The sequence below is a fragment of the Entelurus aequoreus genome, linkage group LG05, assembly GCF_033978785.1.
Source record: "Entelurus aequoreus isolate RoL-2023_Sb linkage group LG05, RoL_Eaeq_v1.1, whole genome shotgun sequence".
Taxonomy (NCBI): domain Eukaryota; kingdom Metazoa; phylum Chordata; class Actinopteri; order Syngnathiformes; family Syngnathidae; genus Entelurus; species Entelurus aequoreus.
In genome coordinates, this window is record NC_084735.1 from 47,811,062 (window position 1) to 47,834,520 (window position 23,459).

The following is a 23,459-nucleotide window of genomic DNA, read 5'->3' on the forward strand; positions in this document are numbered from 1 at the left end:
GTAGCGCCCAGGAAGAGTTAGTGCTGCAAGGGGTTCTGGGTATTTGTTCTGTTGTGTTTATGTTGTATTACGGTGCGGATGTTCTCCTGAAATGAGTTTGTCATTCTTCTTTGGTGTGGGTTCACAGTGTGGCGCATATTTGTAACAGTGTAAAAGTTATTTATACGTCCACCCTCAGTGTGACCTGTATGGCTGTTGAACAAGTATGAATTGCATTTACTTGTGTGTGTGAAAACTGTAGATATTATGTGACTGGGCCGGCATGCAAAGGCAGTGCCTTTAAGGTTTATTGGCGCTCTGTACTTCTGCCTACGTCCGTGTACACAGCGGCGTTTTAAAAAGTCGTAAATTGTACTTTTTGAAACTGATACCAATAATTTCCGATATTACATTTTAAAGCATTTATGGGCCGATAATATCGGCAGTCCGATATTATCGGACATCTCTAACTAAAACATAGGTGTCCATAGTGCAGATAGCAGCTCGAGTTTTGTTGGCTTGCAGCATATTTTTGGATAAAAAAACAACAGTAAATATTTAAAATAAAAAGAGTAAAAATGTGTGATGGATGAGAAAAAAAGCTAACAAGTTGATACTGATAACTCTGAGGTGTCCAAACTTTTTCCACCAAACTACTAAAAAGTCACAGTATGGTCATTTTTTACGGAGCCCCTAAAGGGACATGGAGGGAAAAAAATGTTTTGCGAGATCTTGTAATAGGTTTTTTTTCCTATGTCAGTGAACCGGAAATAAAACAGACACAGCGATGGAGGAGCCTACCCATCATCCGTGGGAGAAGTTTATTAATATCTATTTTAATATTGGCCTAACATATAAAGACATCAAATCGTATTATGGTCCCACAACAGAGCACAGATGATGGGTAGGCTCCCGCATGCTCCCGCTCCCCCCTCGCTGTGTCTGTTTCACTTCCGGTTCACTGACATAGGAAAAAAAACTTTTGCGAGATCTTGCAAAACATCCATGTCCCTTTAGGGACTCCATCATTTTTACATTGTTTTATGTTGTTATTAAAAATTAAAAATTAAAACAGACATTATATTTTTTAAGAACAAAAGCAAGGGTCAGCTTTGTGTTTAATGAAAAAGTGTATTATTAGTTATTAGTGTCAACATTTCAGCTTTTTCTCACTACATTGTCTTTTTGCAATTTTTGTATACATTGTTACTGTTGTGTTAGTTTGTGACATGTTGTCACACTCACTATCATGCAGCTCGCTAACTGTTAAGGATTCTGTCACGGCTTTTACCCCGAGCTCCGTTATAAAGCAGCAAAAGTATGTCTTTCCTCAGCAGTCGTTGTCAGTTTTTAAGATTCAAGACAGAAATTCATTCTCAACATGGTAGAAAACAATATTTACTCATGACTGTTGCTCCTGAAACATTTATATCAGGTTTTATTATTTTAAACTGCATGTTTTGCAAGCTTTTTTTTTTTTCTTAAAGGGAAATTTCCTCCTTGGAGGTACTAAACCTCACACAGCAACCCCACAAATTAACTTCAAGTTAAAGGCTGAAATATGCTTTTGCGTCACTTAACTTGCATGACTGACGACGACTGGAACCTACCCCTGCGACTGTGACTGGTCGGCTTTTTAGTACATCGTTCCTAGGTTTTCCTTCCCGCCCGGCCTCAACTTGTTCAGGGGTTGCATAGCCCACCTTCCCAGACGTCCTCTCCTCTGATACCATAAAAGTGACCATTATTTCAAAATGATTACTTTTAGCTCCAACAACAATGCAGATGTTGCTTCATTCACCATTATTTACTACATCTACTACAAACAGGAAGCTAATAGGAGAGTTGTGGTTGTTCACTCAGCATTTTGAAAGAGTATTGCAGGTCACACGTCTGCCCCCCGCAGAAGAGCTATAAACCATAGATGCCATCAGAGGGGGTTGAAGCCACGTGATGCAAGAGCATATTTCTGCCTCAATGTGTCTTATGCCAATACTTTCTTACACTTATAAATTACAACACAATCTATAATGTGTAATTCACTGTCCCTTACCAGATGGCTAAGGGAAGTCAATGAAGAGTCCGCCATTTATTATTGAACATCCTCCGTTGGAGCCTATCTGCCTCAATATATGTTGGCTGCAGAATACCTAACAAATGTACAAAGCAGACCACGGTGCTTTAGGCTTTACAGAAACACATCAGTATGTGTGCTGCTCAAATGCTTTTTGAACAAAATGTAGCACATTATGAAGATTTTCTTCATCACGCATTATTTTTTAGGGAAGTGCCGATCGATCAGCAATTACTCAGATTTTCATAAAAAGTACATGATCAGTCATTGCCGAGTAACCTGCTCAGTGGCCTTGTGGTTAGAGTGTCCGCCCTGAGACTGGAAGGTTGTGAGTTCAAACCCCCGCCGAGTCATACCAAAGACTATAAAAATGTTACCCATTGCCTCCCTGCTTAGCACTCAGCATCAAGGGTTGGAATTGGGGGTTAAATCAGCAAAATAGTTCCCGAGCGCGGCCCCCGCTGCTGCTCACTGCTCCCCCAACCTCCCAGGGGGTGAACATGGGGATGGGTCAAACGCAGAGGATCATTTCACCACACCTAGTGTGTGTGTGACTATCGTTGGGACTTTAACTTTAACTTTTTAATGCCTTTCAATTCTGATCAAAAAAGCCAATCCCCTCTTGCTGATATTTCATTTAATTGTATGTCCCTCGGCTGACAGAAGCAGCTAGCAGCTAACTATGCAGCTCCATACTTGGAGCCACTCCTCTAAGTTAATAATGGTCACCTCCGTTGTGGCAACTAAACTCAATTTTTACTGCCCGAAGTATCATTATTAAGTATTATCCCATTATCACTTTTTTTCACATTAATTTCATAATGTGTTGGTGTGTAGCGGCCAGGTGTACAAAGATCTATCCATGATTCGATGGTGTTGATACCAAGTTATACTAGAGTGATTAGAACGATTTTTTTAAATGTTTATATCATGTTTGTTATTGTTTACAAACTCCAGGAATAAGTCCAAGGAAAAAAAACTAACAATTTGAATGAGTAGTAAATAGGGTTTGTTTTATTTTATTTAGTTATCCTGTACTATTGACTTTGTTTTGCTGAAACAATTTTATGTAATAAAAGAGATTAAGGAAGTAGTGTGAATATCGTGTAAACAGTGTTATACAGTCAATAGCTCTCACCATAAATAAATTACATGTGACCGGTATCGGCCGTTCTCACTCATGGATGATCGGAATCGGCAGGATAAAACTTTGATTGAAACAGCCCTAATTATTTTGAAACCATATGACCAGATGACTAAGCACAAAACAGTAAATTGTATTTGTCATTATTCGGTATAGTTTTTTTTTATTGACTTAGACTTAGACAAACTTTAATGATCCACAAGGGAAATTGTTCCACACAGTAGCTCAGTTACAAAGAATGGAAAAGGGTATGAATGGAAATGATATTGCAGGTATAAAGTAGACTAAAAATGTACAGTAGTAGCAATATAAAATATAATATATATGTAATATTTACATATTATATATATATATATATATATATATATATATATATATATATATATATATATATATATATATAAAGACATGCACCTGGGAATAGGTTGATTGGCAACAGTGTGTGAATGTGAGTGTGAATGTTATCTGTCTATCTGTGTTGGCCCTGTGATGAGGTAGCGACTTGTCCAGGGTGTGCCCTGCCTTCCGCCCGAATGCAGCTGAGATAGGCTCCAGCACTCCCAGCGACCCCAAAAGGGACAAGCAGTAGTAAATGGATGGACGGATATATACAGTATATGATATATGCCGATATATTATATTATATTATATTTTTATATAATTTATACAATATATAACAATTACCATTGTACAAACCCCGTTTCCATATGAGTTGGGAAATTGTGTTAGATGTAAATATAAACGGAATACAATGATTTGCAAATCATTTTCAACCCATATTCAGTTGAATATGCTACAAAGACAACATATTTGATGTTCAAACTGATAAACTTTTTTTTTTTTGCAAATAATCATTAACTTTAGAATTTGATGCCAGCAACACGTGACAAAGAAGTTGGGAAAGGTGGCAATAAATACTGATAAAGTTGAGGAATGCTCATCAAACACTTATTTGGAACATCCCACAGGTGAACAGGCAAATTGGGAACATGTCGGTGCCATGATTGGGTATAAAAGTAGATTCCATGAAATGCTCAGTCATTCACAAACAAGGATGGAGCGAGGGTCACCACTTTGTCAACAAATGCGTGAGCAAATTGTTGAACAGTTTAAGAAAAACCTTTCTCCACCAGCTATTGTAAGGAATTTAGGGATTTCATCATCTACGGTCCGTAATATCATCAAAGGGTTCAGAGAATCTGGAGAAATCACTGCACGTAAGCAGCTAAGCCGGTGACCTTCGATCCCTCAGGCTGTACTGCCTCAACAAGCGACATCAGTGTGTAAAGGATATCACCACATGGGCTCAGGAACACTTCAGAATCCCACTGTCAGTAACTACAGTTGGTCGCTACATCTGTTAGTGCAAGTTAAAACTCTCCTATGCAAGGTGAAAAATGTTTATCAACAACACCCAGAAACGCAGTCGGCTTTGCTGGGCCTGAGCTCATCTAAGATGGACTGATACAAAGTGGAAAAGTGTTCTGTGGTCTGACGAGTCCACATTTCAAGTTGTTTTTGGAAACTGTGGACGTCGTGTCCTCTGGACCAAAGAGGAAAAGAACCATTCGGATTGTTATAGGCGCAAAGTTGAAAAGCCAGCATCTGGAATGGTATGGGGGTGTATTAGTGCCCAAGACATGGGCAACTTACACATATGTGAAGGCGCCATTAATGCTGAAAGGTACATACAGGTTTTGGAGCAACATACTGTATGTTGCCTTCCAAGCAACGTTACCATGGACGCCCCTGCTTATTTCAGCAAGACAATGCCAAGCCACGTGTTACATCAACGTGGCTTCATAGTAAAAGAGTGCGGGTACTGTCATGTTCGTGTTTGAAGGATGAGGCTGTTGATAGCAAGTGACTTAACTTTTAATGCTCCATGTTCTCAACAACATACATGTGTCTTTTTATGCATTCTTGTTCTACCACTTTATGTGGTACGGTAAGCAGCATACTAACCAGTACTGCCCCCTAGCGGTCATACCTGTAATAACATCTGATCACAACATCCCCCTTTTTCTAAGACAAAATGTATTGACCTAACTAATCACATTAGCTGGGTCAGTTATTTTAACAAATTCTCATTTAGTCTAACTCTGACACATATGTGCAGTATGAACAATTTCAAATTGCATAGGCTATCTCAAATCTAAGCCAATACTATTTATAACACTTTCACAACAATCAATATACATTTTGTTCAACATATTTAACATGCATATTGACTTTTCTTTGTTTACAAGTTCAGTCTATCAGGTCTTTTGATTTCTCTTGTGGACCTTCTTAACTCAGGTTCATTTGGAGTAGGTGTGTTACAGTCAGCGTTACAGTCCATAACAGGTGTGGGTATTACCTGAGATTCACCACAAGTTACACTGAGCTCACCAACAGTCCCTTGAGGAGTCTTCAACAGACTGCGACGATTGCGTCTGAGGATTTGTCCATCATCAGTTCTCACCGTGTACGATCTTGGAGCAACTTCTTGCAGGACTGTTGCTTTTGTACTCCATCCATCAGTATCCTCAATCCTGACTGTGTTGTTGGTAGTCAGTGGAGGAAGACGCTTGGTTGTTTTGTCATAAAATGACTTTTGCATCATCTTCTGTTGTCGTAGCTTATGTTCAATCTTTGAGGGATTCTTTTGCTTTATTATATTGTTTGAATGACTCGGCAAGGTTGTTCGTAGCTTCCTCTTCATCAGCAGTTCAGCTGGTGATAGTCCGCACTGAAGAGGTGATGCTCTGTAGCTCAATAAAGCCAGATACGGATCCGAGTCACTGTCAGCTGCTTTCTTTAGGAGTTGCTTTAGAATGTGAACTCCTTTTTCCGCTTGCCCGTTTGATTGTGCATAATGTGGGCTTGACGTCACATGCTGGAAATCATATTGCACCGCAAACTTCTGCCATTCTTTGCTGCTGAAGCATGGGCCGTTGTCGCTCACTACAGTGTGTGGAATGCCATGCCTGGCGAATATAGATTTAGCATGTGTTATTACACAAGTTGACGTTAAGCCTGCTAGTAGCGCCATTTCAGGGAAGTTTGAGTAGTAATCTACTACCACTAAATAGTCTTTACCTCTGAGATGAAACAAGTCCATTCCTACTTTGTGCCATGGTGCGGTTGGCACCTCAGCAACCACCATAGGCTCTTTGCTCTGCTTGTTCCTGTGTTTCTGGCATGTTTCACATTTATTTATGAGTGTTTCAATGTCTTTATTCAGTCCGGGCCAGAAAACCGACTCTCTCGCCCTCCTTTTGCATTTTTCAATGCCGAGATGGCCTTCATGTATCCTGTGCAAAATGTCCATTCTCAAAGCCTGTGGAATAACAATTCTGCCTTTTTTCAACAGCAGTCCATCCACAGTACTGAGCTCACCTCTGACGTGATAAAATAGTGGACATGAGCCAGCCGGCCATCCCTCATCCATGTTCCTCATGACATGTTGTAACTCAGCATCCGTTGCTGTAGCCTCAGCGATTTGTCTTGCCTTTGTGTCTGACACAGGCAGTGTAGCAGACACCATGTTCACATGACACTGTATGTCCTCATCTGTTGCACTCACACTGTCGCCTGTAGTTGCTCTGGATGGGGCATCAGCAAGGATTAGGTGTTTACCTGGAGTATATATCAGTTCAAAATCATACCTTTGCATTTTCATCATCAACCGTTGAATCCGCGGTGACATTTCATTCAGATTCTTTTTGATGATGGCAACCAGCGGTCGGTGATCAGTTTCAACTGTGAAGGACGGCAGGCCGTACACATAGCTATGAAACCGCTCCAAACCATATGCCAGTCCCAAACATTCTTTTTCGATCTGAGCGTACCGACATTCCGATTTTGTCATAGCCCGAGATGCATAGGCTACCGGTTTCCAGTGCTCACCCTCAGCCTGGAGTAGAACGGCACCAATACCATCTTTGGAAGCATCGGTTGACACTTTTATCCTCTTTGTGTGGTCATAAAATGACAACACAGGTGCTGTAGTCAGTGTGTTCTTGAGTTTTTGCCACTCATGCTCATGTTTCACTGTCCATTTAAAATCACAGTCCTTGTGCAGAAGCTCTCGTATGCAAGATGTCTTTGCTGTCAAATTGGGAATGAATTTACCTATAAAATTGACCATCCCCATGATGCGTAGCACACCGGTTTTGTCTGTGGGCCTTGGCATGTTCTGTATTGCACATATTTTTTCTTGATCTGGTTGGACACCACGTGCAGACAGCTTGTCTCCAAGGAAAAGGATCTCCTGAACACCAAACTCACATTTACTTTTGTTTAGTTTTAGTCCATACTTTTTTATGCGTTCCATAACTCTGCTTAGTCTCTCATTGTGCTCTTGGGCTGTGGATCCCCATATGATGATGTCATCAATGTAGACTCGAACTCCATCCAAGCCCTCGATGATCTGCTCCATCGCTCTGTGAAATATTTCAGGTGCTGACTTTATTCCAAAAGGCAGTCTGAGAAAACAGTGTCTGCCAAAGGGCGTATTAAAGGTACAGTACATTGTGCTGCTTTCACTCAGTTTCAGCTGCCAGAAACCTTGTGAGGCGTCAAGCTTTGTGAAGTAGCTGGCACCTGACATTTCACTGATGATCTCTTCACGTGTAGGTATTTGATAATGTTCACGCTTAATGCTCTCATTTAGATCTTTAGGGTCCATACATATTCTCAACTCACCATTCTTTTTCTTTGTGATGACCATTGAGTTGACCCAGTCTGTAGGCTCATTAACCTTTTTGATCACCCCCAGCATGATCATTCTGTCGAGTTCCTTCTTTAGGCTGTCTTTCAGTGGGGCTGGAACTCTGCGTGCTGCATGCACAACTGGTTGGGCATCTTCTTTCAATTGTATTTTATATGTGAAGGGCAAAACACCAAAACCCTTGAAAACATCTGAAAAGTTCTGAACAATTGTTTCCATAGAGTCATTTTTTGGGATAATGCTATACACTCTTTTCACAAGTGCTAGTTCTTCACAGGCTCTGTCACCCAGAAGTGATTCACGTCCCTCATTCACAACAAAGAAGCATAGGTGGTGCACTTTTCCTTTAACTGTGACACTCAGCCTGCATGTGCCCAAACATTTAATTGGTTGTCCATTGTAGTCTTTAAGTCCAGATTCTTTTCTTTTTATTTGTGGCTTGTTTTTCATTGCCTTTACATCACACATGCTTATTAGATTTGCTTTTGCACCCGTGTCCAATCTCATGGTGACTACAGTCCCATTTATCATTAGAGGAGCTATCCATTTATCTTCTCCAGTGACGTCATTTACATTGTCTGGTTTACTTATTTGTTCACTTTCCAAATTTACCATGCCAACAAAGAACGTGTCACTGAGATCAGGCTCATCTACTATGTTTACAGTTTTTCCTTTCTTCCCCTCTTTCCATTTGGAGAAGCACTGTTTAGCAAAATGATTCTTGCCTTGGCAACTTGAGCATTGCTTACCAAACGCTGGACATTGTCGGGGCTTGTGCTTTGTGCCGCAGCGCTTGCAGCTTATCATCACGTCCTCCGACTGCCGTGCAGGCCGGGTCTGTGTGCGCTGTCTCCGCTGGTACGACACTGCTCCTACCGCTGCCGCGTTGTCGCTCTGCGCCGAGGCGACTGCAGACATCTCGCTGAACGTCCTCACGTGCTTTTGGGACAGCTCACTCGCCTGGCAGATCTTAATGGCTCCCGCCAGCGTCAACTCCATCTCTCGTAGTAGCCTCTCTCTGACCTTTTTATCCTCCACGCCGAAGACTATCTGGTCCCGGATCATGGAGTCCTTCAGCGTCGCGAAGTTGCAGGACTGCGCCTTTAGCCGCAAGTCCGTCAGGAAGCTATCAAATGGCTCATGCTGCCGCTGCGTACGAGACCGAAACACGTACCTTTCGTACGTCTCGTTCTTCTTCGGAGAACAGTGAGCGTCAAATTTGCTAAGCACTACATCCAACTTTCCATTATCGTCAGGAGTGTCAAACACAAACGTGTTAAATACTTCTATGGCCTGTGGCCCTGCTATTGTTAGCAGCAGCGCTACCTTTCTCGCCTCCGGCTTTGTCTCGTGTCCCATAGCCGCAATGTACAGGTGAAACTGCTGTTTGAAGGTGCGCCAGTTCTCGTCGACATTCCCCGTTAGTTTCAAACTCTCCGGTGATTTTAAATCCATGTCGTCAAGTCGAGTTTACTCCTGGTACCATGTCATGTTCGTGTTTGAAGGATGAGGCTGTTGATAGCAAGTGACTTAACTTTTAATGCTCCATGTTCTCAACAACATACATGTGTCTTTTTATGCATTCTTGTTCTACCACTTTATGTGGTACGGTAAGCAGCATACTAACCAGTACTGCCCCCTAGCGGTCATACCTGTAATAACATCTGATCACAACAGGTACTAGACTGGCCTGCCTGTAGTCCAGACCTGTCTCCCATTGAAAATGTGTGGCGCATTATGAAGCCTAAAATACCACAATGGAGACCCCCGGACTGTTGAACAACTTAAGCTGTACATCAAACAAGAATGGGAAAGAATTCCACCTGAGAAGCTTAAAAAATGTGTCTCCTCAGTTCCCAAACGTTTACTGAGTGTTGTTAAAAGGAAAGGCCATGTAACACAGTGGTGAACATGCCCTTTCCCAACTACTTTGGCACGTGTTGCAGCCATGAAATTCTAAGTTAATTATTATTTGCCAAAAAAATATAAAGTTTATGAGTTTGAACATCAAATATCTTGTCTTTGTAGTGCATTCAATTGAATATGGGTTGAAAAGGATTTGCAAATCATTGTATTCCGTTTATATTTACATCTAACACAATTTCCCAACTCATATGGAAACGGGGTTTGTACAATATTACAGTATATGTAACAGCTGTAGCATAAAATAGAGAGTAAATCCAGCCAAAAATATACATTATAAACAAAGAGAGGTAGCTAACATAGAAGCGGTCAGGTAATGGACAAATATCATCTATTGGATGTATAATAGTTGTTCCTGTATTGTAGTCGAGTCTTTTCTGTAGCTATTTTTCACAGACTGTTTGGGTAAGCTATCTGGCTTGACAGGTTGAGTTGAGATAGACAGAGTTTAGCGATGCAGTGTAGATTGAGAGAGACAACACAATAGAGGGGTTGAGTGGTTGGAGTAGGGATGAGAAAACACCAGCAGTCTCGTCTCCAGGCAGCTCCCTCTCCTTGGCATTCCGCCGGTTACAGAAACTGGAACCATCCACAGCACACGGGCACCAAGAATGGGCATCAGTGTTGGCGTGCTAAGCTCAGGCTCGATGAACCACTCTGAAATGAAAGGATTACATTCTACAGCGATTGCGCCACTTGGCTTTCTGGTTCCCTGGGCGACAAACACTGCCGCGCAGTGTCATCCGTTCTGATGGTAAAGGACACACGAGTGATATGTGACGTGGTGTGTGGCCAAGTACAACTGCCGGCAGTTCGTCACATAGTAGCGCCGCTTACGCTTATTTAAGTTGCAGCTGAAGTAGAGCACCACTGCTTCACTTTCCAGCCCCACCTGCAAGAGCACCGCCCCCATGTCGACATGGCTTTTATTCCTTGTCTTGTACAGAGGACAAGTTTGACATTTGTGAGGTTACATAACAGAAGGGCAGCACGGTGGAAGAGGGGTTAGTGCGTCTGCCTCACAATACGAAGGTCCTGAGTAGTCCTGAGTTCAATCCCGGGCTCGGGATCTTTATGTGTGGAGTTTGCATGTTCTCCCCGTGACTGCGTGGGTTCCCTCCAGGCAGGGTTCCCTCCTTCCTTCCTCCCACTTCCAAAAATTAGCACCTGGGGATAGGTTGATTGGCAACACTAAATTGGCCCTAGTGTGTGAATGGGAGTGTGAATGTTGTCTGTCTATCTGTGTTGGCCCTGTGATGAGGTGGCGACTTGTCCAGGGTGTACTCCGCCTTCCGGCCGATTGTAGCTGAGATAGGCTCCAGCCGAAGGGAATAAGCGGTAGAAAATGGATGGATGGATACATAACAGAAATTGTCGATTTCTGATTTCCCATAACTTATACTCAATATACTACTATTGACTCATGACATGAGTGACTAAAAATGTGACGTTTTCGAGCAAGTCGGGTCTTTTGAACGGCTCTTTCAAGTTAACGTTGAGAACATGCATATGCAAATTGCCCACGCTGCCATTTCAGAATCAGAACGAGACAGTGGCGGGCCGTGCGTTTCCCACCTAGGCCTTCAGTGATCTCCGACTTCAATGATTACCTCTCAAAATACCATAATTGATGTCACCACATGATCATTGCTGGAGAAATACTATACAGGAACACATTTACACCCTACTGAGCATTGAATCACATCAACAGTATACAAAACAGGTTATTTTCTACACATCAGTAATTAAAATATATACCGTACATTTCTCTGCTTGGCTTATGCAACTTCCGTACGTCAATAAAGTTTGATTCAAATCACGCACTTCTCAAATATATAGTAACTGCCCTGACTACATGATGGCGACAAATACACATGTAACAATGTTGATTAAATGACAAGCATGACACACTTTAAAAACAAGAGTTTACAACTTTTAGTTGTAACAGAACAGCTAATGTCAACAACTTGAGATCTGATTGGCTATCGCAACTGTCTCTCAACTCTATGTGTTCCCAAATTCATCCGCTAACGGTCCTGATGAGTATCCAATCACAGGACGCGTAATTGTCACGTTCAACGTGAGGTCATCTAGAAGGCCTTGCTGACAACAACTCGTGATCTGATTGGCTAGCGCAACTGTCTATCAACTGTATGTCCCCGTTCACCTACAGCGCACAGACGCCCGCATTGTTGATCCTGAAGGCATCTGGCAGATTTGGTACAGCATGGCAACATAAGCGAGCTGAATTCTGATTGGATACAAACTAAAACTAAAAACAACAGCACTGGAAGGATCATAATATGACATGAAGAGAATATGAATAATTTGAGATATTTAGGGAAAATAAAACAAAAAATGATTGTATCTTTAATTATGATCATGATTTCTGGTTATGTTAGGCCAGCAGAGAAGGCCTTGCTGGCCCTGACAGCACACCACTGGAATGAGAATCAAAATCAGAATCAAAAGCTTTTTTGGCTTTCTATCGAAGGAGCAATGACATCACAGAGTAAGTCGTCTCAGAAGGCTCTATTCATGTGAAAGCTATGATGCGCATGCACTCATGCACATGCACTCATGCGCTGGCAGTTAACTTAGGGGAGGAGTTTAATAAGCAACTGAAATTACAGGAGCCTTTTAGAAGCTGTATTCAAAATTACAGAGATATTTTAGCAACTGCAAAATAAAACAAAATGAACAAAAGTCAAGGGAAACATCGCATTTAGAGACACTTCCGAGCAACCCACAGGGGTTATGACAAGCAAGGCAAAGAATGGGGAAATGGCACCATCTTGTGGAATATTTACAACAAAAACAAACGCCAAATACGATTATTAGCAATATTTAATAAAATAATTCTCACCAATTATGTCTATATTGATGTAATGTTTACATTTGTATTTATTGGCCAAACTTTTATCGTATTACAGCCTCAAGTGATTGATTGCTTGATAAAAATAAAAATAAAGTTACTTAAGAAAATAAATCAATAAATATATATGAACTAGGGATGTCCGCTAATGGCTTTTTGCCGATATCCGATATTCCGATATTGTCCAACTCTAATTACCGATACTGATATCAACCGATACCGATATATACAGTCGTGGAATTAACACATTATTATGCCTAATTTGGACAACCAGGTATGGTGAAGATAAGGTCCTTTAAAAAAAAAAAAAAATAAAAAAAATAAGATAAATAGATTCAAAACATTTTCTTTAATGAAAAAGAAAGTAAAACAATATAAAAACAGTTACATAGAAACTAGTAATTAATGAAAATGAGTCAAATTAACTGTTAAAGGTTAGTACTATTAGTGGACCAGCAGCATGCATAATAATTTGTGCTTACGGACTGTATCCCTTGCAGACTGTATTGATATATATCAGACCTGGGCATTCTGCGGCCCGCGGGCCGCATCCGGCCCTTTGTGCGTCCCTGTCCGGCCCGCGTGAGGCCAATTATAAATTACAAAATAAATTTAAAAAAGTATCTATGTCGAGTGTGCAATACAACGGTGCTGCTTTTGTTTTGAAAATCGTTATTTGTATTACTTCCGTGTGGACGTATGCGTGTGCGTGATTGTGAGTGAATGTGAACAACTGCAATTACAAAATAAAGTTGAAAAAACATCTATGTCCTGCGCGCAATACAACTGTGCTGCTTTTATTTTGAAAAGTATTATTTATGGGCGTGTGTCCGTGTGTAACCTGCGAGTGAAGGTGCACATGCAGCGACAAGTGATGCACGGTTTACACCCGAGACGCCAAAAAGACAAAAGTTGATGAGGAATGCCGTGTTTTCAACAACACATGAACTGCAAAGCAACGTCCCCTCACCTAAGGTGCGTGCCTGCGCAATTGCGCACTGCTCAAGCCTCCGCTGCGCGCAGCAAGTATATGCCGCGCACCAAATCAAATCCCATCTGAATTCTAAACAAAATAAACATATTTATTCTATGGAATTTTGCAATGCAACTTTGAGTGACAGTGACAACAAGCGGCCCCAATGGTGTTCGTCAACACCGTTCAATTGAACACCGTTCAATTATTGTAACGTCTATCGCGATGCTTCGAGGACAGGAATTATAGCGATCACTTTATTGAACAAAACTGTTTATATTCGGACATAACCACACCAAAAACATGAGTAAAACAATTCTATCTCGAAAAACTAGTCATTTTCTGCCGTACAAACCAGGCCAAAACCAACTTGTCATCTGTCACCAACACACATAGCACTAAACCACTGGTGCGTTTATGGCCACACAAAAAGTCGGACAACTCAAACACCACACAAAGTTACACTATGACTCCTCAGTCATACGTGTGCTTATTTTACTGTCATTTATTATTAATGTTAATTTATTTATATTAGTCATGGAATGCTGTTACACACACTATGTTGAAGTATTACTATTATTATTATTATTATTATTTATCTTACGGTATATATCAAAAATAATTGTCCTGGGTATGACTCAAAACTGCATCCGGTGATGAGGCTTCAGTTCGGGAGTTCTGGAGTTTTGGGGAAGGTGGAGTTACCCCTCAGTCATCATTGCTCCCAGGTCCACTCTGACCCGGGGTGGTAGTACCTGTCAGGGTCCCAGCTATGGGTTGAATAGCATTTCAAAGACCTCAACGGTGGAAGTGGCGGAGGATGACACTGCATGTCACAATGGCACTGAAGGTGGATGAAGGCTGCAACAGAGAGTGGTCTCCAGTCGTCATGGATCCATGCCACTGGATCAAGGCCCCTCTCTGCCAAGGACCGTGTGGTGGCTGCAGGCACATCAGTCTCCCCACGCTAAAAGACGTCACGCGCAGGCGTCCTCCCGAATGGGAATCCATCCATTCTGAGGACAGTCATACTCGACTACGAGTGACTGCCGATGATGATCAAAAATAATATTGAGCAAAATTTAATTGAAATATTGTCGATGTGGCCCTCTAGCAGTGCTCGGGTAGCTCATGCGGCCCCCGGTAAAAATTAATTGCCCACCCCTGATATATATTGATATATAATGTAGGAACCAGAATATTAATAACAGAAAGAAACAACCCTTTTGTGTGAATGAGTGTGAATGAGTGTAAATGGGGGAGGGAGGTTTTTTGGGTTGGTGCACTGATTGTAAGTGTATGTTGAGTTTTTTATGTTGATTCAATTAAAAAAAACAAAAAGAAACAACAACAAAAACGATACCGATAATAAAAAAACGATACCGATAATTTTGGTTATTACATTTTAAAGCATTTATCGGCCGATAATATCGGCAGGCCGATATTATCGGACATCTCTAATACGAACCTATTTAATGACTCTTTTAAAGGAATGGCTCCTCAAGATCCGGCTACTTTCAAACAGCCATGAATCCCATATTCACTAAGTTCTAGGCTAAAACTCTTTTGATTCAATCTTTTAATAACAGGGCTCCTGTTATTGCTAATGTCCTGGGTATGACGTTAAACTACATCCAGGCATGAGATGGGAGGTTGTGTGTGGGGTAAGTGAGTCCCAACTAACGTCTATAAAATGCACACAAAGAACCATTTGCACCTTCTCTTGTGACTGGCGGGCGGTCAGCGCCATAAAGCTGAGCGGGTCCCTGGGTAATTGGGGCACGGACAACCAACAGGACAGACTAAGTTCAACAGCCCAGTAAGGCAATTAGTCTAGGAGAAGGATCTCTGATATAAAATACCCCTTCCAACCCGCACCAAGCCAGCGTGGAAGGTGTAGGCTAATAACCAGCATGAAGAGTACGCCAAGAGAGATCGTTCACTATGGCAGAAACATGCTGAGGCTTTCGTCCAGCAGTGGACTGACAACGGCTGCTGCTGCTGCTGCTGATGATGATGATGATGTTATTGCTAATCAATTGGGATTTTTTTTAGTGCAGTGTGACATCAAGCTGTTTTAAGCCTTCATAAAAAAGGTTCATATGTAAATGAAATTAAATGTTGATAGGAATGGGTTTGATTCCACAAGTCTTACATGTTTGACACCCATCAAAGTCTGCCAGCATTTCAAACTGATCAATATGTTTACAGACATGTATAGTTGTGTTACAACTGTTATAAAGCACTTCATTGTCAACATTTGGTCGTTTAATTACATATATATATGCAAATTAGATACCAGTACAGAAGGAGCACCATTGGGTCATTGTGTGGGCTGAAGCCATAACAATTTTGAATAATATTTTTCTCTCAAAATGTATATAATATGTTTCACAAAAAATCCATACACAGATGACAATTTTTTTTATTGATATGTTTGATATTGATTTCAAACTAATCATTGGTTCATTAGCTATGGTTTGTACATGGCAAAAGTTAAATACTATATAAATGCATATACGGGACGGCGTGGCGAAGTTGGTAGAGTGGCTGTGCCAGCAATCGGAGTGTTGCTGGTTACTGGGGTTCAATCCCCACCTTCTACCATCCTAGTCACGTCCGTTGTGTCCTTGGGCAAGACACTTCACCCTTGCTCCTGATGGCTGCTGGTTAGCGCCTTGCATGGCAGCTCCCGCCATCAGTGTGTGAATGTGTGTGTGAATGGGTGAATGTGGAAATACTGTCAAAGCGCTTTGAGTACCTTGAAGGTAGAAAAGCGCTATACAAGTATAACCCATTTATCATTATACTGTATATACAGTATATAGGCTCCAGGACCCCCCGCGAGCCGGAAAGGGACAAGCGGTAGAAAATGGATGGATGGATATACTGATTGCACAAGGGTTTTCTAATCATCAATTAGCCTTCTGAGCCAATGAGCAAACACATTGTACCATTAGAACACTGGAGTGATAGTTGCTGGAAATGGGCCTCTATACACCTATGTAGATATTGCACCAAAAACCAGACATTTGCAGCTAGAATCAATCAATCAATCAATCAATGTTTATTAATATAGCCCTAAATCACAGGTGTCTCAAAGGGCTGTACAAGCCACAACGACATCCTCGGTACAGAGCCCACATACGGGCAAGGAAAACTCACCCCAGTGGGACGTCAATGTGAATGACTATGAGAAACCTTGGAGAGGACCGCATATGTGGGTAACCCCCCCCGCCCCCCTCTAGGGGAGACCGAAAGCAATGGATGTCGAGTGGGTCTGACATAATATTGTGAAAGTCCAACACATCAGCGAAAGTCCAGTCCATGGTGGGGCCAGCAGGAACCATCCCGAGCGGAGACGGGTCAGCAGCGTAGAGATGTCCCCATCCGATGAACAGGCTAGCGGTCCACCCCGGGTTGGGAGCAGAGTAGAAAAGAAAAGAAAAGAAACGGCAGATCAACTGGTCTAAAAAGGGAGTCTATTTAAAGGCTAGAGTATACAAATGAGTTTTAAGATGAGACTTAAATGCTTCTACTGAGGTAGCATCTCTAACTTTTACCGGGAGGGCATTCCATAATATTGGAGCCCGAATAGAAAACGCTCTATAGCCCGCAGACTTTTTTTGGGCTCTGGGAATCACTAATAAGCCGGAGTTCTTTGAACGCAGATTTCTTGCCGGGACATATGGTACAATACAATCGGCAAGATAGGCAGGAGCTTGACCGTGTAGTATTTTATACGTAAGTAGTAAAACCTTAAAGTCGCATCTTAGGTGCACAGGAAGCCAGTGCAAGTGAGCCAGTATAGGCGTAATATGATCAAACTTTCTTGTTTTTGTCAAAAGTCTAGCAGCCGCATTTTGTACCAACTGTAATCTTTTAATGCTAGACATAGGGAGGCCCGAAAATAAAACGTTACAGTAATCGAGACGAGATGTAACGAACGCATGGATAATGATCTCAGCATCATTTGTGGACAAAATGGAACGCATTTTAGCGATATTACGGAGATGAAAGAAGGCCGTTTTAGTAACACTTTTAATGTGCGACTCAAACGAGAGAGTTGGGTCGAAGATAATACCCAGATTCTTTACCGAGTCGCCTTGTTTAATTGTTTGGTTGTCAAATGTTAAGGTGGTATTATTAAATAGATGTCGGTGTTGAGCAGGACCGATAATCAGCATTTCCGTTTTCTTAGCGTTGAGTTGCAAAAAGTTAGCGGACATCCATTGTTTAATTTCATTAAGACACGCCTCCAGCTGACTACAATCCGGCGTGTTGGTCAGCTTTAGGGGCATGTAGAGTTGAGTGTCATCAGCATAACAGTGAAAGCTAACACCGTATTTGCGTATGATGTCACCTAGCGGCAGCATATAAATACTAAAGAGTGCAGGGCCAAGAACCGAACCCTGGGGAACTCCGCACGTTACCTTAACATAGTCCGAGGTCACATTGTTATGGGAGACACACTGCATCCTGTCAGTAAGATAAGAGTTACACCAAGACAAGGCTAAGTCTGACATCCCAATACGCGTTTTGATACGCTCTAATAAAATATTATGATCAACAGTATCGAAAGTGGCGCTAAGATCAAGAAGCAGCAACATAGATGACGCATCAGAATCCATCGTTAGCAATAGATCATTAGTCATTTTTGCGAGGGCTGTCTCCGTAGAGTGATTTGCCCTGAAACCGGATTGAAAAGGTTCACAGAGATTGTTAGACGCTAAGTGTTCATTTAGCTGCTGTGCGACAATTTTTTCGAGGATTTTCGAGATAAACGGAAGGTGGTAGTTTACCATGAGGTCAGGATCGAGGTTAGGTCTTTTGAGTAGAAGATGAATAACCACTTTTTTGAATGCTAGGGCAACAGTGCCAGAGGAAAGTGATAAGTTTATAATATTTAACACTGATGGACCTAATAATACAAAAAGCTCCTTGATAAGTTTCCCAGGAATTGGGTCAAGTAAACATGTTGTTTGTTTTGTCCCATTTACACATTTTAACAATTCCTCCAATGTTATTTCATCAAAGAGAGAGAAACTATATACAGTCGTATCTGTGTTAATAGAACCCAGTTGTAGCTGAGATGCATTGTCTTTAATCTCTTTTCTAATAACTTCAATTTTCTTATTAAAAAAATTCATAAAGTCATCTGCTGAGTGGGTGGAGCTACTGGGAGGAGTCCCTTGTTGGGTTAGCGATGCTACTGTACTAAACAAAAATTTAGGATCATTTTTGTTGAGGTAGATGAGATTTGAGTAATATTTAGCTTTAGCTGAGGTAAGCATGCGTTTATAAGTTATTAAACTATCACTCCATGCTTGATGGAAAACCTCAAGTTTAGTCGCACGCCATTTGCGTTCCACCTTTCTACATGATAATTTCTGGGCTTTAGTTTCTTCTGTAAACCATGGGGTACGCCTTTTTGGGGCCCTTTTTAGCTTTAGCGGTGCTACACAATCAATGGTGTCGCGCAGGGCGTCGTTAAAGTTGTTAGTGAGGTTATCAATAAAGCCCACATAATTTGGGAATGGTGCCATTACCGAAGGCAGTAAGTCAGTAAGAGTCGTCGTTGTGGCAGCATTAATGTTGCGGCTGCTATAGAAGTTATTATTATTATTATTAGTTTGTTGACAATGAGTCAGAACTTCGAATTTTATAAGGTAATGATCGGACATTACTTTAGTGTACGGGAGTATCGTAACTTTGGAGGTGGTGACACCCCTGACAAGCACTAGATCTATCGTATTACCGTTGCGATGCGTGGGTTCATTTATTATATGTGTAAGACCACAGCTATCAATTATAGTCTGGAGCGCCACGCATGGAGGGTCCGATGGGGTATTCATATGGATGTTAAAGTCTCCCATTATGATTATGTTGTCGGCGTGCGTCACTAGATCAGCAACGAACTCTGAAAATTCATTGATAAAGTCCGAATAGGGCCCTGGGGGGCGGTAGATGACAGCCAGGTGCAGAGGCAGCGGTGTGACAAACCTCATAGTAAGCACCTCAAATGAGTTATATTTATTATTTAGGTCCGAGGTAAGGCTAAAGTTTTTGTTGTATATTAGTGCAACACCCCCACCCCTTTTAATGGGACGGGCAATATGCGTTCCCGTATAGCCAGGAGGAGACGCCTCACCCAGCGCAAAAAATTCGTCTGGTTTGAGACAGGTCTCGGCTAGACCAACGACATCAACATTGTTGTCTCTAATGACTTCATTAACTAATAACGTTTTGGAAGACAATGATCTTATGTTTAAAAAGCCCATATTATAGGTAGTGAGCTGTTTTGAGGAGTTTTTGTTGAAAGTATCCGTAGTAGCAATATTAATAATGTTACGTTTATTATACGTAGTGCACTTTAAATAATTTCGACAATATCTAGGAATTGATATGACAGGAATTTTTAGATTGTTTGCCACCTCAGTAAAATGCATGTCCACCTCTGACGCAGAAAAAACATTATGTGAGTTGCATATTATTCTAAGAGAATTGCTATGTGTGCAGGGATTATCCAGCCTGGCATTGGCTAGTTCTATTTTAACAGACTCCTTATTAGCGCTTCTTTGAGGATTAGCCTTTAGCGTTAGCCCCGCTAACAACAACGCCTTTAGCTTTGTTGTTAGCCCCGCCCGACATCCCCGCTTCTGAAGAAGATGGATGGATGGATGGATGAATGGATGGATGGAAGTATTATATTTTTTAAGGATTTCAATTACATCAACAAGTGTTGGAAAAATTCCATGTTCCCCGATTTTCACAAGCCTAGAATTACCAGGGAGGAACTGGTTATTTATCTCCAGGGAGTTGGAATCGCAGTCAACACGAATATAATTCACAACAGACTCTGCTGTAATGCATTGGTTCCTAATTATTTTCTTTTATGACCCCACAAGCGTAGAGACCAAGTCAGTTCCAGTGGACACCAAATGAAAACAGTGAGACTGCCAGAACAAATTATATCTTCATTTTATAAAAATCATTAAAAAACTTTAGACCTACGGTATATGTTCAAATACTGTAAAATAGTCAGAAATGATGGCTAATATTACTCAAAAGAAGTCAACAAAATTACATTTGTTATTGAAACCCAATGTGTCACGCCGCGTTATTTGAGAAACACTGCAGTGATAGATTGATATCCCCAGCACCCTTCGATGTTCCCATGCTCAAAAAGGCATGTACAGGCCTGTCTGAAGTTTGACAATCAACACCTGTTGCCTCAGACAAGGCTTGAGAGAATGTCATGTGATCCAGAATCGAAATGGGCTGTGATGACACCAAAATATTGGTCTTTGGTAACAGCTTGAGTCGTGTTAGGAGACAGAGAAATTGTGAATTTAAATATAACACCATCCCTAATGTTAAACATGGAGGTGGAATCATTCGGTTGACCCTGGTGACCAACTGCAAGAATTGTCTGACCTCTGTGCTTGCCAAGAATGGTTTCTTACTGGTACTAAACAGAGGTGGGTAGAGTAGCCAGAAATTGTACTCAAGTAAGAGGACTGTTACTTTAGAGATTTATTATTTAAGTAAAAGTAAGGAGTAGTCACCCAAATATTTACTTCAGTAAAAGTAAAAAGTATGTTGTGAAAAAACTACTCAAGTACTGAGTAACTGATGAGTAACCTGTTCGTTTAATGATGACGGCAATAAATAATGCACAAAAACATAAAAATAACAATGAACAAATTCAGAGCCAGGAATATCTCTTAAGCAACTAAAACAATAATATATATTAAATAATAATACATTAACATTAAACAAATTAAGGCAAATTGAGCCACAATAACTTAACAGCACCATAGGCTCAGTAGGCAGAGATTACAAAGGAAAATAAAAAGTTAGCCTTTACGCAAACCATAAACTGATAGGTGTGGGCTGCACCTGGGAACACACTGATTGGTGTTTCTATGCATACGTGTGTGTGTGTGCGACTTTGCGTGTGTGTGTGTTTGTGTGTGTGTGTGTGTGTGTGTGTGTGTGTGTGTGTGTGTGTGTGTGTGTGTGTGTGTGTGTGTGTGTGTGTGTGTGTGTGTGTGTGTGTGTGTGTCTATGAGGCTGCAGTGCGTTAATAAATGTCCCCACACGATGTACATTTGACAGTGATTCATAGCAGGGAAGCTAACATCAGCCTACGGTGACAGCCAAAATATCTACTAACGTTACTTACCGCCATGTGCTTCCTCAAATTTGACGTTGAGTTCATGTAAGCTTAAGCTTGTTAATCATGTGACCGCCTGGCTCTGTTTGATTGGTGTTTGATTGGTCAAACGTCACCAGTGACTGCATGTGATTGGTGAAACGCAGGCATGCGATAGATCCTACTTTGAAGGTCTGTCTGACAGACCAAAACAAACAAAGCGTGCATTAACAGATCAATAAAAATGAGTAGCGAGCTGAATGTAGATAAATGGAGCGGAGTAAAAGTAGCGTTTCTTCTCTATAAATATACTCAAGTAAAAGTAAAAGTATGTTGCATTAAAAATACTCTTAGAAGTACAATTTATCCCAAAAGTTACTCAAGTAGATGTAACGGAGTAAATGTAACGTGTTACTACCCACCTTTGGTACTAAATCATGTTTTGCATTGGGATCAAATACATATTTGTCAGGAACTCGCATTGTGGTAGTTGGCATGACCCCAGGATGAAGAGACATGAAGTGACTTTTGGGTAAAAAGGCGGTTTAATATGCAAAAAGACCAATAGCCACACTATGAACATTAGCCACAAAAGACCCAAGGAAGGCGACAGTGACAGATTAAGCTTTCTGATTAATGGTCAGAGGCAGGTGAGTCCCCTAATCATTATTTAAGTACAGGTGTGAAGAACAGCGCTCAGAAACAGTGGTTAAGTTACTTCAAGACAAAACAGGAAGTGAAACAAAAATAAGAGAACTCAACAGGAAGGAAGGAACATTAAAAACAGGAAAACAACACATACTGTATTTACCCCAATCTAATACAAATCATTATTATTATTATTTCATGGTATTTTGTTCTGTCTCTCTCTGTTAAGGTAAAGCTCCCATAAACATTTTGGACTGTCCATATATTTGTAAAAGGTAGTAAACTTACAAAATCAGCAGCGCATTTATGCTGATTTTGAGTGTAAAAAAATAAATCAATACACCTTTACAGCAGAAATCATATTGTAAAGTTATATGTTGGTGATATGTGTTGACCTCATCGTTCTTTGTGTTGCTTGTAGATGCTCCATCTGTGTCTGACGGAAGAGATGCTGGTGTTACGCTGGGCCAAAGGGGAGTGTTGGAGTGTGAGGCGGATGCAGTGCCCGAGGCCGATTTTGAGTGGTATAAAGATGACAGAAGGTAATGGGTTAAGTATAGGGCTGTCAAGTAATTGTTTTTTTTTTTTTATCAGATTAATCACCCTTTTGAACTGTGACTATTCATGATCACAGGTGTTTATTTGCTTGCATAAATAACATGACTTAAGAAAATACCCCAATATTTGGATGTAAATAAATAAACATTTGTTAAATGTTTTACTGAACTGCAGGTAATTGATTTGATCAAAACTTGGTAATAGTAAGTATAGTAAGAATTTAGTGTATATTTTGAAAGTCTTTGCAATAATGTCACAAACATGGTAGTTACTAATCAATAATGTAGTAAACACACTCATAAACAACCTAAAATTGTGCACTTGTGGGATAAATACAAGTCTATCTTATCCTATCCTATTTAAATCTGCATTTACTCCTATTTAGTTGTTTAAACAAACACGCTTGTTTACCA

At 41.0% G+C, this 23,459-nt stretch overlaps 1 protein-coding gene across 8 annotated transcripts in view; it reads left to right on the plus strand.

Moving 5' to 3' along the window:
• ntm (neurotrimin) overlaps window positions 1-23,459 on the plus strand; it is a 527,618-nt gene that overhangs the window by 478,200 nt on the left and 25,959 nt on the right. For all 8 annotated transcript variants that reach the window (XM_062048288.1, XM_062048291.1, XM_062048292.1 and 5 more), the window contains one exon: window positions 22,910-23,030. In XM_062048288.1, coding sequence (XP_061904272.1) covers window positions 22,910-23,030 — 121 coding nt within the window. The remainder of the gene's footprint in view (window positions 1-22,909; window positions 23,031-23,459) is intronic.